This window comes from Balaenoptera physalus (genome assembly GCF_965194825.1).
Source record: "Balaenoptera physalus genome assembly, chromosome: 1".
Taxonomy (NCBI): Eukaryota; Metazoa; Chordata; class Mammalia; order Artiodactyla; family Balaenopteridae; genus Balaenoptera; species Balaenoptera physalus.
This window is the reverse complement of record NC_138882.1, coordinates 177,133,659-177,160,331: the sequence shown is the minus strand read 5'-3', so window position 1 is coordinate 177,160,331 and position 26,673 is coordinate 177,133,659. Positions and strand designations below refer to the sequence as shown.

At 44.6% G+C, this 26,673-nt stretch overlaps 1 protein-coding gene and 1 pseudogene across 7 annotated transcripts in view; both read left to right on the top strand.

Moving 5' to 3' along the window:
- NCMAP (non-compact myelin associated protein) overlaps nucleotides 1–25,459 on the top strand; it is a 46,165-nt gene extending 20,706 nt beyond the window's left edge. For 3 of the 6 annotated variants that reach the window (XM_082462806.1, XM_082462809.1, XM_082462807.1), the window contains exons 2-4: nucleotides 11,127–11,217; nucleotides 14,250–14,334; nucleotides 20,929–25,459. In XM_082462806.1, the coding sequence (XP_082318932.1) occupies nucleotides 11,136–11,217; nucleotides 14,250–14,334; nucleotides 20,929–21,070 (309 nt within the window). In that variant the 5' untranslated portion in view covers nucleotides 11,127–11,135 and the 3' untranslated portion in view covers nucleotides 21,071–25,459. Of the gene's footprint in view, nucleotides 1–8,854; nucleotides 11,218–14,249; nucleotides 14,335–20,928 lie in introns of those variants that run through there. The other 3 variants (XM_082462808.1, XM_082462810.1, XM_082462805.1) reach the window with 2 other exon arrangements.
- Nucleotides 16,196–18,647, top strand: LOC309661247 (von Hippel-Lindau disease tumor suppressor pseudogene; annotated as a pseudogene). Its single transcript has one exon. The product of its transcript is annotated as a von Hippel-Lindau disease tumor suppressor pseudogene (transcript).
- Nucleotides 25,460–26,673: the final 1,214 nt, after the last annotated feature.

The window sequence follows — 26,673 nt, the reverse complement described above, 5'->3', positions numbered from 1 at the left end:
TACGTCTGAATTCCTTTACTGTCATTCATGGGGGGGTTTCAGAAGGAAGCAGAGATGAAGACTTGTGTTCCACCTGCTCTGTTGGACCAGAATTCCCTCCTGCATTTTTTAAAAGACAAAGATAGATCCCACACTTTGTTTCCCCCAGGATGAAGCAAACCAGAGTTTGTCCTTCTTACCTGTCATCTTCCTCTGGGCCCAGAGAAACCATCTCTGAGTCACTGCAGAGCCTGAGAGCTACTGGAAGAGGTAGAAGGCTCTGCCTGTCTGTGGGGAGAGCCCGGCTCACCCACTCGGTGTGGTTTCTCTATTCTGTAAAGGGAGGGGTGGGCTTATGGAGGGGCCAGGCAGCCAAAGGACATCCTTGCAAACCAGAGCTGGGCAGGGAGTGGACTTATAAAACTAAAGACATTCTAAGCCCTTGGCAGGGAGGAGATTTGTCTGTTCAGGCAGGACAGGGCAGGGGAGGCAGGAGTGGATTAAGTACAAACCTTGGGGTCTGACAGGTTAGAGTCTGAATCCTATATGCTAGCTCCCTCAGCAGGGAGGAGATTTGGACAGGAAAAATTGAGAATGGTCACCATTTAATTGTGCGAATAAATCCCACCGATGGGACCGAATCCTGGCAGGCAGGGGCTGGAGTAGGGTGGTCCTTCAGGACAGGATGAACTGCAGATGTATTCGTAGTTAGTTTGGAAGTAGGTGCTGAGACATGTGAAATCAGCTCGTGCAGCAGGGATGGAATCAGGCCTGCGCGGTTGCCTCCTGAGCCCACGCCCGTACACCCCTTCCTAGCTGGCCCAGTGTCTTCAGGACCCCTTCTCTGCTCCTCTCACATACTACCTCCTGATGTGTGCTCATGACCACCACTCCCTGGATGTGTCTGATCAACCTCCGCATTCCCCACAGCACCTGGCCTGTGGCATGTGTCTGAACAGACACAGGCAGGGCAGGGGAAGCAGATGTGGTTTGAATACAAACCTTGGGGTCCAACAGAGAAGAGTCTGAATCCTATATATGAGGCAGAGTAATGCCCCCTCAAAGATAGCCACATCCTAATCCCCCAAACCTGTACCTATGTTACCTTGAGTGGTGAAAGGGACTTTGCAGATGTGATTAAGTTAAGGATTTTGAGATGGGGGATTATCCTGGGTTACCTGGATGGGTCCAGTGTAATCACAAGGGTCCTTATAGGAAGGAGGCTGGAGAATCAGAGAGAGAGAAAGAGATGTGAGGTTGGGAGCAGAGGTTAGAGAGAGAGATAAGAAGATGCTACACTGGGGACTTCCCTGGTGGTCCAGTGGTAAAGGATCCGCCTTCCAACGCAGGGGACGCAGGTTCGATCCCTGGTGGGGGAGCTAAGATCCCACATGCCGTGGGGCAACTAAGCCCGCGCGCCACAACTACTGAGTTCATGCCCCTCAACGAGAGAGCCCACATGCCGCAAACTACAGAGCCCACGTGCCCTGGAGCCTACGCACCACAGCTAGAGAGAAGCCCGTGCGCCTCAACAAAGATCCTGTGTGCCACAACTAAGACCCGATGCAGCCAAAAAAATAATAAAAGAAAAAAAAATAATAATAATCATAAAAATAGTTTAAAAAAAAAAGAAGAAGAAGGTGCTACACTGTTAGCTTGAAGAGGGAGTAGGGGCCACAGGCCAGGGAATGCAGGTGGCCCACAGAAGGTAGAAAAGGCAAGGAGACAGAGTCTTCTCTAGAGCCTTGAATGGAGCATGGCCCTCCCAACGTTTTGAGTTTAGCCCAGTGAGTCTGATTTTAGGCTTTGGACCTCTAAACTATAAGAAAATAAATTTGTGGTATTTTAAGCTGTAATTTGTCACAGCAGCCATAGGAAACAAATGCGTCCTAGCTCTGCCATACATTAGCACTGGGACCTTGGGTGAGTTACTTAACCTTTCTGAGCCTCACGCCTTTTTTATCTGGAAAATAGAGAAAAGGTATGTGAGAAAATATGTATGAAATACTTAGCTTGGTAACTGACACATAGTAAGCATTTGCTAAGTGGTAGCTGCTGTGTTTGTGGGCATCATAATTGCCATCATCCTTGCTGTTATTGGTTGCCTACCCACACATGTAAGTACAGGCTGGACATTTTCCTGTTTGTCTAGACCTTTATGGAGAGAAAGGATAGGAAGCTGTTATGAGACAGGCCCATAACTCAACTCCAGTAGTTCTCAACCAGGGGCGACTTTGCCTCCCAGAAGACGTTTGGAAATGTCTGGAGACATTTTTGGTTGTCGTAAGCGAGGGATGCTTCTGGCATCTGGTGGGTAGAGGCCAAGGATGCTGCTATACATCCTGCAATGTACAAGATACCTCCACGACAAAGAGCTGTCTGGCCCAAATGTAAACAGTGCCAAGCTTGAGAAACCCTTCCATTCTCTGAGGTTTTGTGGTAACTCTTGGGCTCAAAATAACAACATGTAGTAAAAATAGTGAGCAGGGTCCTGCTGCAGCAGGGCTGCTGACCCTTGGAGTGCCCCCAGGAAAGTTGCTTACCTCCTGGAAGACTTGGCAGCCACCACAGTTTGGAGGTAGATCTGAATTTGAGAGTCAGCGTCTCCACTCATTTGCTGTGAGACTTTGGGCAAGTCAGTTAACCTCTCTGAGCCTCCATTTCTTACCAGCAAAGTGGAGATAAAAGACCCGCCTTGTCGTATTGATTAAGTGAGAAAACGTATGAACACACAGCGTCTGAGTCTTCATTAGCGTCCCCTTAAATGTTAGTTTCCTTTCCTTCCTGATCAGAATGTCGGGGTGGAATTATTTTCCTCTGACATATTCACTTAGGGCCATAAACTCTTTAACCTTGTGCCTATTTCCCTTGGGGAGAGTGGGGCACCTGGAGATTTATGTAGGAACTCGGGTGTAGTTTGAGGACTCCGTGGCTGGGCCCTTGGCTTGAGCCCAAAAACTGAGGGGCAAATGGAAGGCACAGGTCACGTTCCAGCTCTCGGTCAGTCTCAACCAGGGTACCCACTGGTCTCTTCCTCCCACTGACTCCTGGCACGGCCTGTGCCACCCTATTGGCACTAGGTGTAAATCTGCCTTGTGACAAGTTTCATCTGGGATTTCTATTTATAACTCTTCGTCCATGAAACTTATCAGACTTTCAGGTCTTGGGCTGGAAACTCCTTGAGCCACCTTTCTTTGCAATGTGGGTCACAAAAATAAGAAACAAAGGATGTTCAAGCCAGAAATTGACAGATGGGTAAATAAGACTTTGTAGATGTGGTGGGCCTGGAACCCAGACTTCCAGAGCCACAGGCCACTGCCTTTTCCATAGGACTTCAATCTGATGTTGATCAGCCACCTCTCTGATCAGGCTGGACCAGGCGTGAGGGGGGATGAGCCCCACGAAATATTGATGGAAGGAAAGATTCTTTTTTAATTTTTTTTTTTTTTAAATTTTTGACTGCGTTGGGTCTTGGTTGCTGTGCGTGGGCTTTCTCTAGTTGCGGCGGGCGGGGGCTACTCTTCGTTGCGGTGCGCGGGCTTCTCATTGCGGTGACTTCTCTTGTTGCGGAGCACGGGCTCTAGGCACGCGAACTTCAGTAGTTGTGGCACGCGGGCTCAGTAGTTGTGGCTTGCAGGCTCTAGAGCACAGGCTCAGTAGTTGGTGGTGCACGGGCTCAGCTGCTCTGCGGCATGTGGGATATTCCCCGGACCAGGGCTCGAACCTGTGTCCCCTGCATTAGCAGGCGGATTCCCAACCACTGCACCACCAGGGAAGTTTCAGGAAAGATTCTTAAAGGAAATAATTCCGTTTCTCATCCTCTTTGTCTGAGCTCTAGATACATGATCCCCGTGGCCCATCTTTGAATCGTCTCAGAGCTGTGTACATGGTGGGCGCTGGCTGAATGAATGACAGGGAAAATGGACAGAACAAGTGGGAGGATGAATGCGTGCACAGTGGGTGGGTGGGTGCATGAGTGGATGGGAGGATAGAAAAGTAGATGGATGAATGGAACAAGAAATGGGCTTCCTAATTTCTGGGAACCAACCACAAGGAACATGTATTCAGTATGTAATTGTGTCTGGCCCCAAGTTCAAGATAGCATTATGCCAACTCACACCCCACCTTTGGAAGCTGTGACACACAATGGGACAGAGCCAAGCACAGGCAGGGCAGATGGAGTGGGGGGAGACGATGTGGAACGCAACAGGAATGGAGGGTGTAGGAGGGGCCAGCTAGGATTCAGGCAGACTGGGGTTACTATATGTACTCAGCAGAGCATTTGGAGGTTCCTAAGGGTCCCGTGTGCAATGCTGCTGCCATGTCAAAACCCCTCTGTGGAGTTCTTCTCGGTTTGCTCTGGTCTCACCTGCCTTCCAGCCTGAATTGTACACACCGTCTCCCAATATCCCCCAAGTAGGTAGCTACAAAGAAAGATGAGCTTTTGGAAGACACTGGTTCTTGAGGTAAGCTATGAATGGCTGGTCCATGCAATAGAACCACAAGTTGGAAAGGCCCTTAGAGATCATCTCCAAACTGGGCCATTTTACAGGTGGGAAAACCAAGGTCCAGGGAGGGGAGATGACTTTCCAAAGTTGTATGGCAAAGAGTAACAAAGGGGACCCAGGTGTCCTGATTCTCACCCAAAGTTATGAGTTCATTTTTGCTCTTTTGCTGCATACCCAGCAGCCCCCGTGCCCTACCAGTCCCATTAGGATTTTTGCCTCCCTGGGGGTGGTTTCACTATTTCATCTGTCCCTACCCTCAGTGGAAATGAAGGAGAAGGTCAAACCTCTGGAAATTCTGAGGTATCCCTCCTCAGATCCCCTCCTTGGGACATCAGCCTTCACGGCCTGGCTCCTTGACCTCCCTGTTCGTACTTGAACTTGAGCAAACGCAGCAAACACTTGGCCAGGTGGAGAACTGGGGGCTCCAAGAAGAGCAGGGAGAACACAGACTGGGAACAGGGAGGAAAGGAGAAGAGGGGCTGGGATGGACATTCACCGATCACCCACCATCCAGCAGGCACCGTGCTGGACAGTTATAACATCTCATTTATTCTCGTAACCCCACAAGATAGGGAGTGTTATCCCTGCTTTATAAATGAGAACACTGAAGCCTAGAGAAGTGGCTTGGCTTGTAGAGCTGGTCAGCAGGGAGCCCAAGATTAAAACCCAGGGCTACCTGACCCCAAAGCCCTTGCTGGGTCCTGAGTTCCTAGACAACATGCTTTGTCACAGTCCATCAAGAGTTCTCAGGAGCCACCCAGGAGCTGGAGTTTCTCTCCTGAGGGCTCAGTCAACAAGGTCAAGGCTAACAGGGATCAATGCAAAGTCCTGCCCTTAAGTTCAAAAAGACAGCTGCACAAGAGTGTAATGGAGTTCCGGTTACTGGACCGCAGCTCATCATAATACTGTCACCATGCATAATGCGGCTGTTATTACCTTCTAGTTCCATAGCACTTTGAGTGTAGAAAGCCCTTGCACTTACCGATCTTAGGGCTTTGACCGTAAACAAGCACAAGAATAAGTCAGAAGAAGGTTTGCGGGTGTCCCAACAGGGTATGGGTGGAGCAGTGTGCTGTGGCTGCCTGTAAAGCTAATGAGCTATTTGTCTGCGTTAATCCAGTGCAATATCAATAGGTTTTGTGTGCAGCCACTGTGCTAAATATATCACATGTTTTATCTCATTGAGTTCTCACACAACCCTATGAAGTTTGTACTTCCTGTTTTACAGATCAGAAAACTAAGAAGTGAAGAAAGTTGACGGAGGTCACACAGCTAGTAAATAGTAGAATTCAGGCTCAGGTCTGATAATCGTGAAGAAAAATGTCATTCTGGAGAGTTCAGGCCCCCTCTGGAGTCATGTATCCAGTTCGGGGTGTTACATTTAAGGAAGACATTGACATACAGAGAAACAAGGAGCCCATCCATGAGGGAGACTATCACCCTAAAGATTGTTTGAAGGAGCTGAGAATATTTATCCCGGAGAAAAAAATCACCAGAGAACATGCAGTTGCTGTTTTCAAGGGCAGAAAGCTCCTCTACTTAGAAACAGGTTGGGTTCACAGGACATTTGCCAACGATTTGTTGGTTAAGTCCAAAAGGACATACTATGGCCAACTGCTATTGCCACCTACTGGTGGGAGGTAAAATTGATGTGCTGATTTCAGCTACTGTAACTGTTCCATTCATAGAACTTTAACTTTTCATACATAGAAGGGCTTTTAAGCATAATCATTGTCATGTGTAAGAAGTAGCAGATTACCTTTGTGAGAAGAGATTTAGGACCAATGGGTTAAAATCACAGGGGGAGAGCTTTTGGTTCCAAAATGAAAGTTAATTTTCTGATAATGAAAACATAATTATCAAGAGACTGCTTGGGAGTAGTGAGGTTCTTGTCTGTGGAAGAAACCAAGTCATGCTGAATCTCCCATCTCTCAGGTGAATGGGAGAAATCGATCCCAATGTTTTGTGGGTCTCAGGCATTCATGGCTTACCTGTTCTGAGCTATAGTTGGACGTTTGGGTAGGGGTCTGCCAGGGTTGATAGCATCTGGGTTGTCTTATCCAGGGAGGAACTTTTAGGCTAGGCCAGAGGGAAAGAGGGTACCACAGGGGCAGAGCAGAAGGGGGAAATATTTTGGACAGGTGGGGTCCGGCAACATTTATCCTCCAGTTATGCCCTTACACTTGACCAAAGAACAGTCAGAGAGGGGTGGTTCAGTGAGGTTCATGACCCTCCATCGCTTCCCAAACTGACCTCCCACACGGGGCCATTTGTAAACAACCCAAGGAAGAAGTTTCTTATAGATTCTGCAAATGAGATTAAGGCTCTGCTGGAGACAGAGGTTCAGAGTATAGGCAAGGTCAGGGACCAGTCAGGTAGGACCAGTCTGGGTCAGGGTTAGATCAAGGGCTCTGGCTCTCTCTGCCACAGCCTGTGAGGTTTTTCTCATCAAAGCCCTACATTGATTTGGGCCCCAGATTCACTGGGAGGCAGTCCAGTGAGAGTTTATGGAGAAGGGGCTGTGAAATCAGACAGACCCTAGCGTGAATCCTAGCATGGCTACATATTAGCCTTGTGAGCTTAGATTGATTTCTTCTCTGATCTGAGTCTCAGTTTCCTCATCTGTAGAGTGGGCACAGTGACTGCACCCTCCTAACCAGAAAGGTATGAGGATTAAATGAGACCTCCCATATAAATCACTGAGTGCAGTGCCTGGGGCACATAGTATATTATTATTATTATTATGAATTATTAAATTAACCTCTGTCAGTAAAAACTAGCTTTGCCCTCCCTGTATGCTCCCCCATTTTCTGTGGCCATGGATCCTGGTCATGGGCACCTCTGATACTGAAATCCCCTGCTGGATCTCACTTGGTTAACAAGAATTGCAGGGGCCCTACACATGAAAACACCCACATCCTTGGCCATCAATGCTCCACCACCCTCCCTCCCACCTTCTCTGATGTGGCAGGAACAGAGACATAACTTAGAGCCCTCGGTCCTTAGATGGGGCAAGATATGCTCTGGGATTACTCACTGTTCTCTCAGAAAGAAGAGTAGCTGGGCCCATCCGAAAAGGAGTCACACCTGGAACTTGGCACCCAGGAGGTCACCCTGAAGGACCTGCAGAGGAGCCTGTGTCCTGGTGGCCTTAGGCGGCTCCATTACTGGTCAGTATGTGTCTGTGAGTGCATGTGTGCGAGTTCCTGTAGTGACTGTTCATTCCCCCCCTCCCCATCGATGTGTACCAGGGGCAGGTGGTGTAGAGGGAAGGATACAGTCTTTGAAGTTTGCAGAGCCAAGTGCATACGCCAAGCCTGCAACCTCCAGGCCGTATGAGCATGGAAAGTCTCAGGGTCTTCATTTGAAACAAGGGGAGAGGAAAACCTACTTTACATGGCATTTGCTAATTAAATCAGAGGATGGATAAAAAATATCTGGCACAAGGTCTTGGCACGTGGCAGACACTCGGATGGTGGCTTCCGTCATCTTTGTGCATGTTGGTTTAATGGGGGATGTGTCCATGGTAGGGTTTAGTTTATCTAGTGATTATGCCATGTCTCTCTCCTTAAATGACCTTTGACCAATGGCCACCTATTTGCCTCTTCTTTCTCTTTTTGTTTTTCTCTCTTTTTTGTGTTTAAAAGGAATTGTGAGAAAGCGTTACTGGTGAGTGTTCTCAGCTTGATATTGGTGGGGATAGAAGCAGAGGGTCTGGGCAAATGCATACTAAAACTCCTTATGTGCTGAGACGGGGAGTGTGTGTGTGTGTGTGTTGAGGGAGGGGCTCAGGCACCTCTCCTTAGGAGCAGGAGTGGGGTGGGGGGCTGGGGAAGACTTTTATTCCATGTTCTCAAATTGGTCCATACCTATTTTTTTTAAATTAATTAATTAATTAATTTATGGCTGTGTTGTGTCTTCGTTTCTGTGCAAGGGCTTTCTCTAGTTGTGGCAAGCGGGGGCCACTCTTTTTTTTTAAGGATTTTTAAAAAAATTTTTATTTATTTATTTATTTTTGGCTGTGTTGGGTCTTCGTTTCTGTGCGAGGGCTTTCTCTAGTTGTGACAAGTGGGGGCCACTCTTCATCGCGGTGCGCGGGCCTCTCACTATCGCGGCCTCTCCTGTTGCGGAGCACAGGCTCCAGACGCGCAGGCTCAGTAGTTGTGGCTCACGGGCTTAGTTGCTCCGCGCCATGTGGGATCTTCCCAGACCAGGGCTCGAACCCGTTTCCCCTGCACCGGGAGGCAGACTCTCAACCACTGCGCCACCAGGGAAGCCCACCTATTTTTTTAAAAATAACTTTATTTATTTATTTTTGGCCGCATTGGGTCTTCGTTGCCGCGTGCGGGCTTTTCTCTAGTTGCGGCGAGCGGGGGCTACTCTTCGTTGCGGTTCGCGGGCTTCTCATTGCGGTGGCTTCTCTTGTTGCGGAGCGCGGGCTCTAGGCGCGTGGGCTTCAGTAGTTGTGGCGCACGGGCTTAGTTGCTCCACGGCATGTGGGATCTTCCCAGAGCAGGGCTTGAACCCGTGTTCCCTGCATTGGCAGGCGGATTCTTAACCACTGAGCCACCAGGGAAGTCTGGTCCATACCTATTTTTATAGAAAGAATTTTTTTTTCCTGTTTTGAGCTCCTGTCTCTAATTAGTTCAGCAAGTATTCACTAATACCCAGTAAAATCCTGAGGGCTATCTACCATTTATTGAGCACTTAAAAGCACTTTCCATACTTAACCTTGAACCCTCAGTTCCCTTGAGAAAAGCTACCTCATTTTACAAACAGCAACCCCAGCTGGGAGAGGTTCAGCCCCTCACTCAAGTCCTTCCACTGGCAAAGGTGAGGAGAGCCAGACAGGAGTGAAAAGAACCAGAAACAGTCTCTACCTCAAGGACCTGACAATGAACGTGGAGAGTTGACTGCCAGACACAGCAACTGAGACACAAGCTGTGGTGGTGCTTCTTTGCAGGGCACTGCTATGGGAGGATGGAAGGTAGCATCGCTAATTCTGACTGGCGGGAAGTCTTCCTGAAGGTGACTGGGCTGAGTCTGGAAGGTTCTGTTCCTTTTGGAGGGGGAGCGGGCAATGGAGCGTGGCCAGCAACCCAGGTCTGTTTAAGGTAGTCGGGAGTCAGGAAGCCCAGCCAGGCTGAAAGGTTGAAAGGTTGGCCGGCGGGGGGACGTCAGAGTCACAGACACGTCCTTCAGGAAGCCTGAGTTGTGAACGTCCTGAGGATGGGTGTTTGGGAGGAGGGGACGGACAAAGCTGGGGGTGCAGCAGTAGTTTAGGCAGGATCTCAAGGCTTAAAGGAGGGCAGAGAAAGTAAAGGCAGGGCCTATCCTCTGGATCAACAGGGCCTGGCCACACAGGGTCATTCTGAGGCTGAGGCCCTTGTTGGGTGGGTTGGCAGGGGAACAAGGTCATAGCCACCAGAGCCCCCAGCCTGGCTGCAGATGACCTGACCCCACTGGAGGGGTGCTGACCCCTGTTTCCATCATGAGCTGGCAGAGTTGGGGGACCTGGGAGGCCAAAGCCTGGGGCCACAGCCTAGAGACAGCAAAGACCAGGAACGACGGGGGAGGATGGAGTGGCCCGTTGTCCCAGCAATTTGGCAGAGGTTGGTGGGAGGAGCCAAGAGGCTGAAATGAAGGGTGGAAACAGCCAGTGAAGGGCTTTCACTGCCAGATATAGAAGTGTGGGTACTGGGGAGATGATTGTTTTTTGGGCCCGAGAATGCTATGGTCAAACCTACTGTCTCTCTCACTCTCACCAGAATGTGAGCTTCCGGAGGCAAGGAGTCTGCCTTTGGGCCAAGCTCCACGTCTTCCTAGCTGTGTGACTTTGGTCGATTCACTCAACCACTCTGAGCCTCAGTTTCTCAGCAGCAAAATGTGATGATTGAGAGGATTAAGTGAGCTGACAGATGTCATTTGTGAAGGCACCGACGACAGCCTTGTGCATGGGAGATGCTCTCTTCCCATTGAGGGTTTTGCACAACCACGCCTGTGTTCTCTCTCCTCCACCCCCATCCCCAAACCACACCCATCCTTCAAGGCCCATTCAAATTGATCTCCTCCTTGAAATCATTCTTCACAACCCAATGGCTCATGTCACTGACTGCTTAATAATCAAGTAACCATAATTTGTTCATTTGCTTTTATTCTTTCCTCCTTAGATAGTAAAGCTTTTGAAAGCAGGAACACAATTTCAAGCACGGTTGTGGGGTGGCCAAAGTCCCACTAGCATGGGAAATAGACACCCAGGGTTCAGTTCTTCTAGGTAAACTTGGGGCTCCACATGGCACTGGGGGCTTCAGTTTCATCAGTGAAATGGCAACAATAACCTCCCTCACAGTTTCCAGAAGATCAATTTAGACATTCTGTGAGAAACATAGTTAGGAGGAGTTGAATAAATATTGTTGAATGAATTGAAACTGCTTTGAAAAATGAAGTTCTTTACAAATGTCAGACCTTATTTTTAATTCCCCATAGTGTATAGTAAAAGGCCTTATCTTTAATTGCTGCTAAGAGAAACTGCATGCTTAAATATTTTCTCCTGTCATCCAGATGAAGACCAAAAAAGACATCATACAGGGGTTATAAAGATTACTCTGGTTTTAAATGATATTTCATCTTCCTTCTCAGCAGGTCGAGATGACCACAGCTACCCCTTTGGGGAGTACCACCTTCTTCTCATTGAACATGACCACCAGAGGAGAAGACTTTCTGTACAAGAGTAAGGTCAACTTAGCTTGGTGGCCAGGGGAGCGAGGGCGGGACAGGTGTTGTGGTCAGCTCCTGGTGTCGAGGTCAAGGGCGTGGGCCCTGGAGACAAACTGCCTGGGTCTCAGTCTCGGTAATATACCACTTGCCAACTACATGACCCTGAGCACATGACTTCACTGCTCTGGGCTTGATTTCCTCATCTGTAAGATGGGAATATTAACAAAGCTGCCATATAGGTAGGTGTGAAAGCTAGAAGGAATAATCCATGTAAAAAACTTAGAATAGCCTCTGTGCGTATGAAACATACTAAGTACCTAATGAGTATTATTATTATTATTACTATTACTATTATTTTCATTAGGGAATTTTGAGGCTTAGAAGGCGATGGAAATTTGTATCTCTTGTAAGATGGCCCTACACGAGTCACCTTAAGATGCAGCTACTTTCGTACTAGTTTTGCAAAGCAAAAACATCCCGTCAATTTACCAAGGAGTAAATGAATGTAGGTAGGAAGAGTTAGTCCTGGGGAGACATTTGCCAAGAACGAGGGGTCCCTAGAAGGAAAATTTGAGGACCATTCTTCAGAAAACCAACTGACTGTATTAGGTGAAGTTTGGGTCCATTTCAGTCATCTCAGGTGACTTGGTACATACCTCCATGAATGGAACAGGCCTCCTGACACACGTGGAACAGTGATGAACAGTGACAGACAGCTCCAGGCTGGGGTACTGGTAGGAAGCTGGGTTAATGGCAGGATGTGGCTCTTCTATGGAGACCCAGAGAGGGTCGCTCTTGGGACAGGGTCCCACATGTTAGCCTGCTCTTTTCTGGGTGGGGAGACCTACAGAGGCCTGCTGATATATGTCTCAAAGCAGTTCTGAAGTGAAATGCAGGGTAGATAGAATCACTGTCAGCAAGATGGGAATAATACTGTTTTTATTTAACTAAAAGTCATGGTTCTCAACTAGGCAATTTTGCCCCCTAAATAAGGTTGCCAGATTTAGCAAATGAAAGTACAGGATACCCATTAAATTTGAATTTAAGATAAACAATTAATAGATTTTTAGTATAAGGATATACCATGCAATATTTTGAAATTATTCATTGTTCATCAGATATTCTAATTTAATGGGTATCCTGTATTTTATCTGGCAACCCTACCACCAGGAGACACTTGGCAATGTCTGAAGACATTTTTGCTTGTCACAACTGGGAGTGTGGGAGGAGAAGTGCTACTGGTATCTAGTGAGTACAGGCCAGGGATGCTGGTAAATACCCTGCAAGGCACGGGACAGTCCCCACAACAGAGAATTATCCAGCCGAGGTTGAAAAACCCACTGGACTCCCCAGGAAGGAAAGAAAAACAAGTAACTCCATGATGGATTCCCCACCCCCTCCCTTTTTCCCTCTGTCTTTCTTCCTATGAATAAATGCACAGTTGTTGTTGTTTTGTAAGTAAACTTTTTATAGAAGCATTACATATGTTCCAAAAAGTGCCCAAATGATAAGTGCACAGCTGGACGAATTTTCACAAAGTGCACACAGCTGTGTAGCCACCCCCCAGATGAAGAATCAGGCCACCATCAGTGTTCCAGAAGTTCTGGTGCCCTTTGCAATCACTATTCCCCACCCACTCAAGGGAACCCACTGTTCTGACTTCTACCACCATAGATTAATTCTACCTTGGTTTTGAACTTTGTATTTGTGGAATCATACCACACATGCTCTTTTGTATCTGACTTCCTTTGTTCAATGTTATGTCTGTATGCACATATTTAATGGTTGCAACATAATGTATATGCATGTATATGTGGATGTGTACATAATATCATATTCTATATTCCATACTTTTCTAGCATCGGAAGTGTTCCATGTACCATAGTCTTCATAATTATTATTTTAATTACAGTATATTTCTTGGGATAAGTGTGCCATACCTTATTAAACCCTTCCCATATTTAGAACATCAATAATGTAATAAACATTTTCATTCATGTAGCTTTTTCTGTATTTGGGATTATTCCCTATGATCAATTCCCCAGAATCAGATAGATCGGTTTAAAGTATGAAGCTTTTTTATGATTCTTGATGTTTTCAATATCAATTCTGGCAAGGTTGTTGATCTTGAACCTAATATTAGAGTTTGACTTTGGGACTGGGAGCTGATATTGAAATTAGAATCTGAGATATTAAGCTACAAGGACATTCATCATAGCCTTGTTTTTAAGAGTGTAAAATTGAATGCAACATAAATATCCTCAGTAAAGAGTTGGTAAACAAGTTATGGCACAGGCAAACAATGGAGTACTATACAGCCTTCAAGAGTCATGAAGAAAAATATGTACTTACATAGCAAGAGGATCAGGGTATTTTGTTGTAAAACAGTATACGGAATATGGTTCCATTTTTATCAAGTGCATATTTTTCCATATTTATGAATATTTTCTTAAGATAGATTTTCAGACATAGGGTTAATTATTCTAAAAGATGATAGATAAATATGCACATATGCAAAAACATGATCACATTGGTGAATATATACGTATGTAGACTATCAGTGGTTCTTGGGGTAATGAGGTCTTCGTCTTCCCCTCCTCTTTGGCTTGTATGTATGTTTTCAAAATTATCTGCACAGGGCACAGGGCTATTGTTGTTGCCCATGTGTGTCCTGTAGGAAAAAAAATTATCTACAAAAACCACATATTACTTTTATATTATCTGAAAGAAGGAAGGATGTTTTATTTCACAAAAGAAGTTCGAAGCTATCTTGGGGACGATAAGAGCAGGACTTAGCCTAAGGCAGGATTTTGGCAGGGAATGTGCTGAGGATATGGCCCTCCAAGTCCCATTGGAGGTAGAGGTAACTGCCACTCTAGATGTGACTCTGTCCTGGGGTCAGCAGTGAGTGTGCCAGGATTTCACATTCTCTCCTCTCTTTGACCCAGTGAGGATGCCAGGTGGTGTGTCTTCCTCCCAGCCTCCGAATCCTTCCTTGCATTTCAGTTTGCACATTAGCCATCTCCACTCCTCTCTTCCTCGTAGGTTCTGGAGCCATCGTTGCTGCCATTGTGGTGGTTGTCATCATCATCTTCACCGTGGTTCTGATCTTGCTGAAGACGTACAACAGGTATGGGATGCCCTGGGCTTTGGAACTGTCTGGTCCCTTCAGTGATGCCAGAATGAATGGGAACTAATGTTTGTGGGTGCCTATTATGTGCACAGCAGTATCTATGAGTCCATCATCAAATGCTCTAACCCTTTGTGGGTCCTTTTTTGCTGTCTGTTCTACTGGAAGAACTTCACAGTGACCATATATTTTTGTATTTGGAGAAATATTTTTAAAATATAATAATATAATGACAATGATAATAACCTTGAGCTGTGTAGTGAACTCTTATATGTAATTTACAGATAATAGAGGAGTGTTTCAATCCTCTTCTCCTGGAGAGCCCTCTGCTAGGTTGTATTGTGTGGACCACATGAGTATTTGAGGTGACAAATACTGAATTGCACATACCTGTGACTTTACTTTCTGGGACCAAATAAGAGGAAATAAAATCATATAAATTGATTGTAAGAAGAGTAACTGCTGTGTTATCACCTTATGTGTTATCACGTGTAGTCACAGCTTTGCTAGAACATTATTCTTTTCAGTGAATAAATCAAAATTAAAAGACTAAATTCAATTACATCATAGAAGACCTGGAAGCCATTAAAAAATATTGTAGAAATGTATAAATTGATGAGGAAAGTTGTTTACAACATATTGTCAAAATTTACAAAGCAGTATGTACATCATTTTTTAAAAATTAATTTATTTTTTGGCTGCATCAGGTCTTAGTTGTGGCAGATGGGATCTTTTGTTGCGGCTAGTGGCTCTTCGTTGCGGTGCGCGGCTTCTCTCTAGTTGTGGCGCACAGGCTCCAGGGTGCGTGGGCTCAGTAGTTGTGGCGCACGGGCTTAAGTACCCTGCAGCATGTGGGATCTTAGTTCCCCTACCAGGGATCGAACCTGTGTCCCCTGCATTGGAAGGCGGATTCTTAACAACTGGACCACCAGGGAAGTCCCTAAAGCAGTACGTATATTATGATCATACACATGGGTTACGCACATGCACCCAGGAAAAGTTCAAATGATATACCATAAGGTGTTAACAACCAATATGTCTGCATGATGGGATTGCTAGTAGGTTAGTTGGTTGGTTGGTTTTTGCAGGGTCAAGGGGTGTGCTTCTTTATTTCTGCATTGTTTTTATAATAATATTAATGTATTTATAAGGGTAGCTAACATATATTGATCTCTTACTATGTGCTGGGCACAGTTCTAAGCTCTTTACATGTATTAACTCATTGAGTCTTCATAACAGCACCACAAAGTGGATGCTTCTATAGCCCCAATTTTATAGGTGTGAAACAGGCACAGGAAGATTAAGTAACATGCCTGAATTTACTCAGCCCTAATTGGCAGAGTTGGGATTCAAACCCAGTTCATCTCGTTTCAGAGAAAATACTCCCACCAGTACACATATAATAACAATAATAACATTTCATATGTTATTTTTAAAAATCTTTGGGCTGTTACAATTTGGGTCTATTTCAAACCAGGAAGTGACATCAGACCCCAAGTTCTACCCACCATTCCTCTCCATCATTGCTGGAGCTCTCAACCCCTTTTCTAGGTTGAAATTTGCATGGAGACTCTACTCACCCCATCCTGTTTACAATGATACGTGGGCTGGGAATTGAGAAACCTGGGTTCAGTCTTTGGTCTGTCAAAAGTAGGCAAGTTATTTAGCCTCTCTGTGCTTTGATTTTATCATCTTTAAAATGGAAGTGTCTCTAAATAGACATTTCTCCAAAGAAGACACACAGGTGGTCAATAGACACATGAAAAGATGCTCAACATTGGTAAATATTAGAGAAATGCAAATCAAAACTGCAATGAGGTATCACCTCACACTGGTCAGAATGGCCATAATTAAAAAGTCTACTGGCCGGAGGAGCCCGGCTCCCAGCAGGAGATGGAGGCTGGGCGGCCGCAGCCGGTGCTGCGCTCAGTGAACACTCGCAAGCCGTCCCAGGTCATCTTCTGCAACCGCAGCCCGTGCGTGGTGCTGCCCGTGTGGCTCAACTTCGACGGCGAGCCACAGCCCTACCCGACGCTGCCCCCCCGGCACGGGCCGCCGCATCCATAGCTACCGAGGTCATCTTTGGCTCTTCCGAGATGCTGGGACATCTGATGGGCTTCTAGTTAACCAGACTGAGCTGTTTGTGCCGTCTCTCAATGTTGATGGACAGCCTATTTTTGCAAACATCACACTGCCAGTGTACACCCTGAAAGAGCAGTGCCTCCAGGTTGTGCGAAGCCTAGTCAAGCCTGAGGATTACAGGAGACTGGACATCGCGAGATCCCTCTACGAAGATTTGGAAGACCACCCAAATGTGTGGAAGGACCTGGAGCGGTTGATCCAGGAGCATATTGAAAATCAGTGGATGGCAGAGGAGACTGAAGATTTTAATTGAAATTTATACTCCTTGGTCTCGGCTTTTGACAGTCCTGACAAGTCTTGATCTAGATCTAGGACTGGTCATTTTTTTCTCGGCTTCAAAGTGTCTCATTCTTGGAGTCAAAAAGCTCCATTGCTTAAAAGAAAGTTAACTGACCTCATTACTGGGCACTGTGATGTTTAAGGGCAAATATCACAAAATGTAATTTAATGCCTGTCCCTTCTAGAAGTATTTATCAAGGGAAAGTAGTTGCATTTTTGCCTCCTAGTGAGTCAGGAAAGTTTCTGTGTAAGGACTTTTGTGTAAGTAATTCAGTGAGAATTGTAGCTTATTCTTGAGTTGTAGGAAAGCAGTGGCGTCTGCTTTTCATTCCTGTATTTTGGTTGGTGATGTGCCCGCGTCCCGCACTGAGAGACCAAGGTGTCCTTGGGGCAGGGGCATAGCCGTTGGCTCTTTGAGACTCCAGTGCCTCGCACGTTATGAGCCTTCCTTCAGTGTTTGTTGAATGAACAAACCAGTGGCTACTTTGGTAGTGTTAGAGTTTTTCACCCTTTTTTTTGAGGGTGGGTGGTAGTGGGGACCTTAAAGTATGTACAGTAAACAAATGTTTTAAAGGGCATCAATTTTATAGAAAGCAGTTTTTATAATTTTCTAAATTGTGGCTTTTCTCTGCCCACTGTTGTCGCAGGGCTGTTTTATTTCTGTTTCTAAGCCAGGATTAGCTTTCTACAGTTCTTATTGATGATAGCTTTTTTGAAACTTGCTATCTGCACAGAAGATAGGAGAAAATAGCCGTCCCCTTGTTTAATCATAGTATTAAAGAGCTACTCCTGTACTATAAATGGTTTTTTGCCAAATGTGGGTACTTCTGTTCGTTTTTGTAAATCCATGACATTTTTGTTCGATTCAGCAGTTTTTCATCAGGCAGGATCTGGCGACACTTTGCATCTGGCTGGAGGAGAGGACAAAGCCCTCCAGCCTCTCGGAAGTTACTGCTAACACACCGTGGATTCAGAGGGTAGCCTGGAATGTTTTCTAATTTTATACATGTACAGATCCTTTCCTATAGGCTGGACTTAAATTCATTGACTCAAATTCAATACTTCTATCAGGCCTCCTTTTTTGGTAGCTAATCGTTAAAAAAAACAAAAAACAAAAAAACTCCCCAGTAGAGAAAGTGTTGGAAGAGACAGAAAAGTAAAGGAAGAGAAAAGATCCAATTAGGTATACTACTTAAATACAACCACTAACTTAACATTTTGAACTTTTAGCCTTTTTTGGGCTTGGTTTTACGTAGTTGAGATCATACTGAATATAAAGTTTTGTATTCTACTTTCTCATTTAACTTTATAACTTAAATATTTTTCCATGGTATTATAAGCTCTTCATAGACATGAGTGCAGCCTTCCTTTTATAAATAATGTTGGCATATTTCTTGGCATCTTTATTAGTTCCTTTGAGCACAGTTTCTATGCTCTGATATCAGAGTGAAGTGAATGAATCAGACGCCGTACAGTTTTCCCACCTAATCTTATTCTCCTCTTTCAACATTCAGCAAATAAGTGGGCTTTTTTTTTTTTCTTTAGCCTGTTGTGGTACTCATTCAGTGACACACCTATAATTTTTTATCTAATTTTTTTGTCGAATTGTTGGGTAGGGAAGAAGAAATGTTGGTATAGAAGGCAGCCATATGATCTCGAAAGTGGGATAGGATGGGAGATTTAAGGAAGCCTGCTGGTGCTCGATTAGTTCAGTGTTGGTTTTATTATTTTTTAAACCTGTCTTTGTGTCAAAATGAGATTTCATGTTCCTGTCAAAACTTGCAATTTGAGTACTGTGTTTTTTGTGTTGTCCAAGGAAGATTGAAAACCTACAGCATGTATGTACTCATTTGAAATCTTATGAATGTATTAAATGTGTTACTTTAAAAAAAAAAAAACAAGTCTACTGGACTTCCCTGGTGGTCCAGTGGTTAAGAATCCACCTGCCAATGCAAGGGACATGGGTTCGATCCCTGGTCTGGGAAGATCCAACAAGCCATGGGGCAACTAAGCCTATGTGCCACAACTACTGAGCCCATTCTCTAGAGCCCGAGAGCTGCAACTACTGAAGCCCGTGCACTCTGGGCCCACGTGCCGCAACTACTGAGCCCGCATGGTGCAACTACTGAAGCCCGCACGCTTAGAGCCCATGCTCTGCAACAAGAGAAGCCACCACAATGAGAAACCTGTGCACCTCAATGAAGAGTAGCCCCTGCTCGCCGCAACTAGAGAAAGCCCGCATGCAGCAATGAAGACCCAAAGCAACCAAAAAAAAAAAAAATCAGTTAAAAAAAAAAAGTCTACAAATAATAAATGCCGGAGAGAGTGTGGAGAAAAGGGAACCCTCCTCCACTGTTGGTGGGAATGTAAGTTGGTACAGCCACTATGGAAAACAGGTTCCTTAAAAAACTTAAAATAGAGTTACCATATGATCTAGCAATTCCACTCCTGGGCATATATGGAGAAAACTATAATTCAAAAAGATACTTGCACCCCAATGTTCATAGCAACACTATTTACAATAGCTGAGATGTGGAAGCAACCTAAATGTCCATTGATAGATGAACGGATAAAGAACATGTGGTATGTATACACAATGGAATACTACTCAGCCATAAAAAAGAATGAAATAATGCCATTTGCAGCAACATGGGTGGACCTAGACATCATCATACTAAGTGAAGTAAGTCAGACAGAGAAAGACAAATATCATATGATATTACTTATATATGGAATCTAAAATATGATACAAATGAACTTATTTATGAAACAGACTCACAGACATAGAAAACAAATTTATGGTTACCAAAGGGAAAAGGCAGGGGTTGGGGGAGAGGGATAAATTAGGAGTTTGGGATTAGCAGATACAAACAAAATAGATAAACAACAAGGTCCTACTGTATAGCACAGGGAACTTTATTCAATATCTTGTAATAGCCTATAATGGAAAAGAATATGAAAAAAATATGTATATGTAACTGAGTCACTTTGCTGTACACGAGAAATTAACACAACATTGTAAATCAACTATACTTCAATAAAAGAAAAGAATAGGAGGACTTCCTTGGTGGAGCAGCGGTTGAGAATCCGCCTGCCAGTGCAGGAGACACGGGTTCAAGCCCTGGTCCAGGAAGATCCCACATGCTGCGGGGCAACTAAGCCCGTGCGCCACAACTACTGAAGCCCGTGCACCTAGAGCCCGTGCTCCACAACAAGAGAAGCCACTGCAAGGAGAAGCCCGCGTACGGCAACGAAGAGTAGCCCCCGCTCGCCGCAACTAGAGAAAGCCTGTGTGCCACAAGGAAGACCCAACGCAGCCAAAAATAAAATAAAAAAAAAGAATAGGCAGAAATTTTAATTCAACAACAACAAAAATGGAAGGTTCTTAAAGTGTGATAATTGTGTTATGGTTACATTGAAGAATGCCCTTGTTCTTAGGAGTATTTAGGGTTGAAGTGGCATGATGTCTGCAACTAACTCACAAGCAGTTCATGATTTTTTTAAAAACTGTGTGTGTGTGTGTAAATGGGGCAAGGAAAAGAAAGAAAGCAAATGTGGCAAATTGTTAACAATTTGTCAATTGTTTAGTGAAGGTTATTCAGGTATTAGTTGTACTATTTGTGTAACTTTTCTGAGGATTTGAAATTTTGAAAAAAGAAGCATGATAGGTCAACAAGATGAAATTTCATGTAGACATTAGAATGAATGATTGTTGTTAGTTATTGAATTTTATGGCATGAGATGAAAGCTAGGATATATGTTTTAAGTCCATTCTCTTCTCAACTATGTGAAAAGTTCTTCAATATTTCTAGCAATAAACTTAGCAAGCATAATGAGGCTACAAAATTTCACTCACATTACAACTTTGAACAGAAAAAAAAATGTAATATCTTTATTTTGTCTTCAAAATAGCCACCTATCTGCTACTTTACTCATTCATTAATAGGAAAAAAATAAAATTAAGTATCCAACCTAGGTTAAACAAAAAACTGAAGGGTCAGACTGCCTGATGTCTAAGATCCCTTCCAGTTGTAAAGTTCTGTGATTGGCAATTAAGCAACATGATTTAATGATGATATATATTAATTTCATCACTGGAGCTCTAGTCACAGAGCTCATTCCCCAAGGCATATGAGGGGGAAGGCTCAGCCATGCGTGTGTATCTCATTACAGGAAAATGAGGACAAGACGGGAGCTGGAGCCCAAGGTCCCCAAGCCAGCCTCCCCTTCTGCCCTGGGCCCAAACAGCAACAGCAGTCAACACCCTGCAACCGTGACCTTCAGCCCTATTGACGTCCACGTGGAGACTCGGTGACCCCCCCATCCTGGGTGCTGTCTTGGCCACTGTCCAAAGAGCCTTCAGTCAAGACCAAGAAGCACATTTCTCCTCTGGCAGCTTCACTATGAGTTTGTTCCGGTCAGGTCAACAGGGGCATCTCTTATGCAATCCCTGATGCTTCAGGCAACCCCCAACCCCATCCTGCCAGGCCCCACCCCAGGTACGTCCATATGCCTGCTGCCACCCTTCCAAAAAGCTGTGCTATTTTGGGAATCCACTGCTGTGGGTTTAGTTGTCTCCCCCCAAACACAATAGCTAGACAGACAGGCAGCCCAGGAGTCTTCTGGTCAGGAGTCAGGGGTCAGGGCATGCTCCTGAGAGGGTCTGCCTGAGGTCATATCAGAGGAAGAGCCATATCCACAGCTTTGTAGAGCAAAATAGTCAATCCCATAATCAGACACAGGGGAACTAACTTGGACTAACTCACCAAAAACCCAGCTTGTTAATTTATAACTTGTTCCAGTGCTGAATGACCGCTAGCTAGCTCATGATGATTGATCAGCACATTTCTCCCTCTTTAAGAAAGGTTTTGGGAAAAACTGGATTCTTCTCCAAAGGTGTCTACTTCTTTAGTAAAGAGTCAAAGTCGAAGACATAGGATGACCTTGAGGAAGAATGGCATCTAGGATGAAAGCTTGTTGTAGTGTCCATGGGCCTGGAATGAGCCTGGCATCTGGTCAGGGCCCCTCCCCGCCCCCCCACGGGGGCTGGATTAACCTTGACTCAGTCTCATTTCTTGGCTTCCCTCTATTTGGATTCTGAGCAATCCTCACTCTCCAGTTACCATCTTACCTCCAAGGTCCAGTATTTGGAGACTGATTAGATTATGACTCTATTTATGTTACCTCTGCCCTTCCTGGTCACCTTGCAAAGATTCAGGATATATTCAAAGTACCACATTCACAAACCATTCCTCTGGACAGAACTCATCTCTTTGACACTTTAGCCTGGAGAACAATCTACTGAAAGAGGAAAGCATTTTGGAGTTAAGAAGACCTGCCTTCCAAGCCCTATTTCCTGGTTTTGTGGCCTTGGGAAAGTGACTTGACCCTCCATATTCTGTTTCCTAACATGAAATGGGAATAACGTCTGCCTCAGTGGGTGACTGTAACAAGCCAAGGACTTAGTAAAGCAGCTTAGGTAGTGCCTGGCACCCAGCAGATGCTTTATAAATGGGAGCCAGCGTTATTATGACGAATTTCTTCCATTGTAAGACATACACTTGTTCCCATTTTAATGATTCTGAAATCAGAATATGTCTTAAAATTGATGGATCCACTAATAAGGTTGCATTTTTTCTCTCTCTCTCTCTCAAAAAGCTGTTTTTTAGCCAGTTGTGCATTTTACAATTGAAGGCATCTTGGAAACAAGGTAATAAATCTGTATTCTGTTACAGACAGTGACACACTCTGACATTTAACCTTAAATTCTAGGAGTGTCTCCTTCTGAGGGAAAACTGAGGGTCAGGAGGTAAGAAGACTGACACAGGGTCACACAGTTCATGTCATCCCACTATAAAAATGCTCACTTGAATGTATCTGGAGAAATACAGGCAAATTCTTTCTCCCCAGACATCTCTTCTCCCTCTTGTGTTTAAATATCCACCAGACACTTTGCAAGGTGCTTTTACATAAGTTATGTCATGGGATTTGTTTTTCCCAATAACCCTGGGAGATATTATTTTTCCCATTTGCCAATGAGAATTTCAAACTCAAGAAGAAAAAATACTCGCTCAAAGTCTCACAGCTTGTGAGACAGTAAGTTGCAAAGACAAGACTCAAACCCTGGTCTCTTCGACTCCAAAGTCCATCTTTTTGTTGTATCACACTCTTCCCTAACATCCCGGCTCAAGGAACATGGATTCTTTTGTGAGCTGAACAAGAGGAGGACAGGCTTACCCATGTGTCTGGGTGGAGGTCGGGGGTCAGCTTCCACACCAAAAGTGGGGCAAAGTCACTTTGGTAGCCTCCTTTGGGCTTCCATGATTATAGCCAAAGGGGCCCTTTCCAAATCCATCCAAGCTCTGAGGATTTCTGCTTCATTCCCCCACCACTTAGGCCCAAGGGGCAAGGCATGAGATGGCCTCGAACCAGGGCAAAGCCATTTAAGGACTCAAGCCCACATAGATATGTTTCCCAGATGTATTCTGCTTTAAAAAAAGATTGTTTGGAGTGTTCTAGCCCTAAAGCCAAACTCTTCTGTCCACAGTGGAATCTTCCTGGAAGAAAGAAGGACATATCCCTCTAGTATAAATGAAAGCTTGGAAATGGAAGGGGAAGGTAGAGAGGTGAGGGGGAGGCAAAGAAAAGCATTGTGTTTTGTTTTTAACTGATGACGATTAACTCAGTAAACCTCCTTTAAGGGCTCCTGTATGCCAGTTGAGGTGCTACTAAACACAGTAAGCATGGTCCCTGCACTCGGGGAGTCTGCAGCTGGCCTCCTGAGACAGGGATCTCGCAGCACAGTTGGATTTCATTTCTGACAGGTGCCTTTCCTAACGGAGCAGATGCTGCCTTATTTGGCCACTGAATCAATAAATATTAAACGCTTAAAGAATAATGTCTAAAAATAAAAAAGTTTAAATCAAACATTTGTTGAGTTGATTTCAATTCAGTTTAGAGATAACAAATACCTTTTTTAGAAACTTCCTTTCCCTGACAATGTAGACAGGGCCCTAAGGGAAAGCCGGAGCTGTTTCAAACATTGCGTTCTCACTTCTGTAGGATGGTGGAAAAGATGGGCTGCTCTTTGAGGTAGAAAATGTGTTAACTTGATGAAATATTATGCAGGGAATCCCATTTCACAGCAGGCTGAGAAGCCAAGGTTTGGGGACCCCGGGGAGTGGAGGAGACATTAGAATGGAACCCAAATCACCAATAATGATGTTTACCATTAACTAAGCTCCTACTGTGAGCCAGGCATAGGATGGGTCCTTTCTACCCACCAGCTCCTTTAACCATTACAGCTCCCATGCATAGAGTGATCATTATTTCTATTTTTTGGATGAGGAAACAGGTGCAGGGAGGTAGCTTGTCTGTGGGTGATATCTTGGACATGTGTCCTTCTTTTGGTGATGTTGAGTTCATTTGACTGGTCTAATTATTAAATATACATAAGACTTATTAACAGGAGAAAAAAAATTAGTTTATGTACATGGAGGTCTCATAGAAATGGGGCCCCTGAAGTGACCAAAGCAGGCTGTTTATGCAATATCATTTTTAGACAAAGAAACAATTATTTGTGAAGATTCAATGAAACCAAGGGGCTGGTGCTTGGGGTAGCAGATGAATGAAGAAGTAAAAATGTTTGGTTATACAGCTTTTTTAGCCTTGAATTCCCTAACTCTGGTGATAAGGATGCTTTCTATCCTCCTGGTATAAGGAGGATACCTTCACATGGGAGATTTATTTCCCACTATCAGGGAGAAACAGGGCGGTCAGAGAGGGTTTTTTTTAATATCATTTTTTTTCTACCAGCTGTTTCTCAAGTAACTTTAATTCAAAATAATCAATATGCCATCATGGCGTATCTTGGGCAGGCTTCTCTGAGCCCCAACAGTGACCATTCCTGTGTTTGAGAAGTCCTCTGCTTTAAGAGACAGGACCACCTCCTGCTATAAAAACTGGAAAGGCCAGACACTCATTTTCTCGGAGTCTCTTGCAGCTAGGGGGAGGTCACATGACCTAGGCTTTGCCAGGCAGACACCTGTGCCGCAGACTTTGAATCCTGAAGTTGGCAACCTCAAGGGATAGGAACTGCAGAATCTGCTCTGGTGGCAGGTGTGTTGGCACCCTCCACTTCAAGAGGCAGCCACATCAGGGATTCTAGCAGCAGTGGCAGGGGCATTCTTGAGTCCAGACCCAGTGCCCATTGGAGTTGACTATGTAAGCTGTGCCCGACAACATCAGCCATGGTATCTGTACCAAACTAGTTCTGTAGTAGGATTTTAAGCATCACACCTGGCATCATATCTCTGAGCCTGGTTCTAGCCTTCCAGGAATTCTAGCAACTACCTGATTCCCTTTTCTGCTGAAATCAAGAGTCACTTCCTATTGCTTGTAGCTAAGTACTATATGGCTGTGGGAGACTTGCTCGTGGCCACCACATGGGAAGTGGCTGGCACTAGAACCCAGGTCCCCAAAGCTCTTGCTCTTTCCATGCACATGCTTCCAGGCAAGCGATCAAAGGATCCCAAAGTGCTGTGCAATCATAGAGGAAGTAAAGTCGCCACCAATTACTCTTATCCCAGAGACTTTGTGACTTTGTAAATGTTAATGAGGGAGTATTTAAAAAGAACCTGGAAGAATGAGTAGGATTTTTTACAGTTTTTTTAATTGAAGTGTAACACACATGCTCGTGTGTGTGTGTGTGCAGCTCAAAAAATGTTCACAAACTGAGCATACTTGTGTAACCGACATGAAAATGAAGAAATAAAGCATTACCAGCACCCCAGCAGCCTCCCTTTTCCTCCTCCTGCCCTATTCACCTCCCGCAAAGAGTACCCACTCTCCTGACTTTTACCACCACGGAACAATTTTGTCTATAAGTAGAATTATACTGTAAACTCTTGTTTCTGGCTTGTTTTGCACAACATGGTGTTTGTAATATGTGTTGATATTGTTACCTGTAGTTGAAGATCATTGATTCTCATTGTGGTAGTATTTCATTATGTGACTATAACTACATGTTATTTATCCATTCTACCGTTTGATGTACATAAGAGCCGTTTCCGGTTTGGGTCTGTAACAAGTAGTGCTGCTGTGGACATTGTGGTGGTCATATATGTATTTCTGTGGGAATATTTCTAGCAGAGTAATTGCTGGGTCATAGTGTATGTATATATTTAGCCTTGGTCAACAGTGCCAGTTTTCCAAAGAGCTGCACCAATTTACAGTGGTGTATGAGAGTGCCACCTGCTCCCCATCTTTCACTAACACTAGGATATGTTCAGAATCTTCCATTTCACTCATTCTGATGTGTGTGCAGTGGATGCTCATTATGGTTTTAATTTGTATTCCCTGATGATTAATGGAACTGATCGCTTTTTCATGTGTTCATTGGCCATTTCAATTTCATTAGGTTTCATCTCTTATGAAGTTATGTTTCCATTTGTCCATTTTTTGTATTTGCTTCTTTCCTTTTTCATTACTGACTGGTCAGAGTTTTATATGTATTCTGGATATAAGTCCTCTGTCAGCTTGCGGCTTGCCTTTTTAAAAACTAACGGCTTTATTGAGATATAAATTGCATACCATCAAGTTCACCCTTTTAAAGGTGGTTTTTAGTATATTCACAGAGTTGTGCAGCCATCACCCCTATCAAATTCCAGAAGGCTGTTCAGTTCCCTTGTTCCTTCTCTGTGGCTCACATTTATAGATGCACACCAGGTACTGGCGAGATGATGATGGGCAAGATAGAAGTGGCCCCTGACTTCACAGAACTTCTTGCGTAGCAGGGAAGACAAACAAACAACTGCAGTATAGAACAATTATTCTTGTGATAAGAGGAAGTTCAGGGTGTTATGGAAGCCTCTTGCTTGGGCACCTAGCTCAGCCCGAGGTTGGCGCATAGGGAAGAAG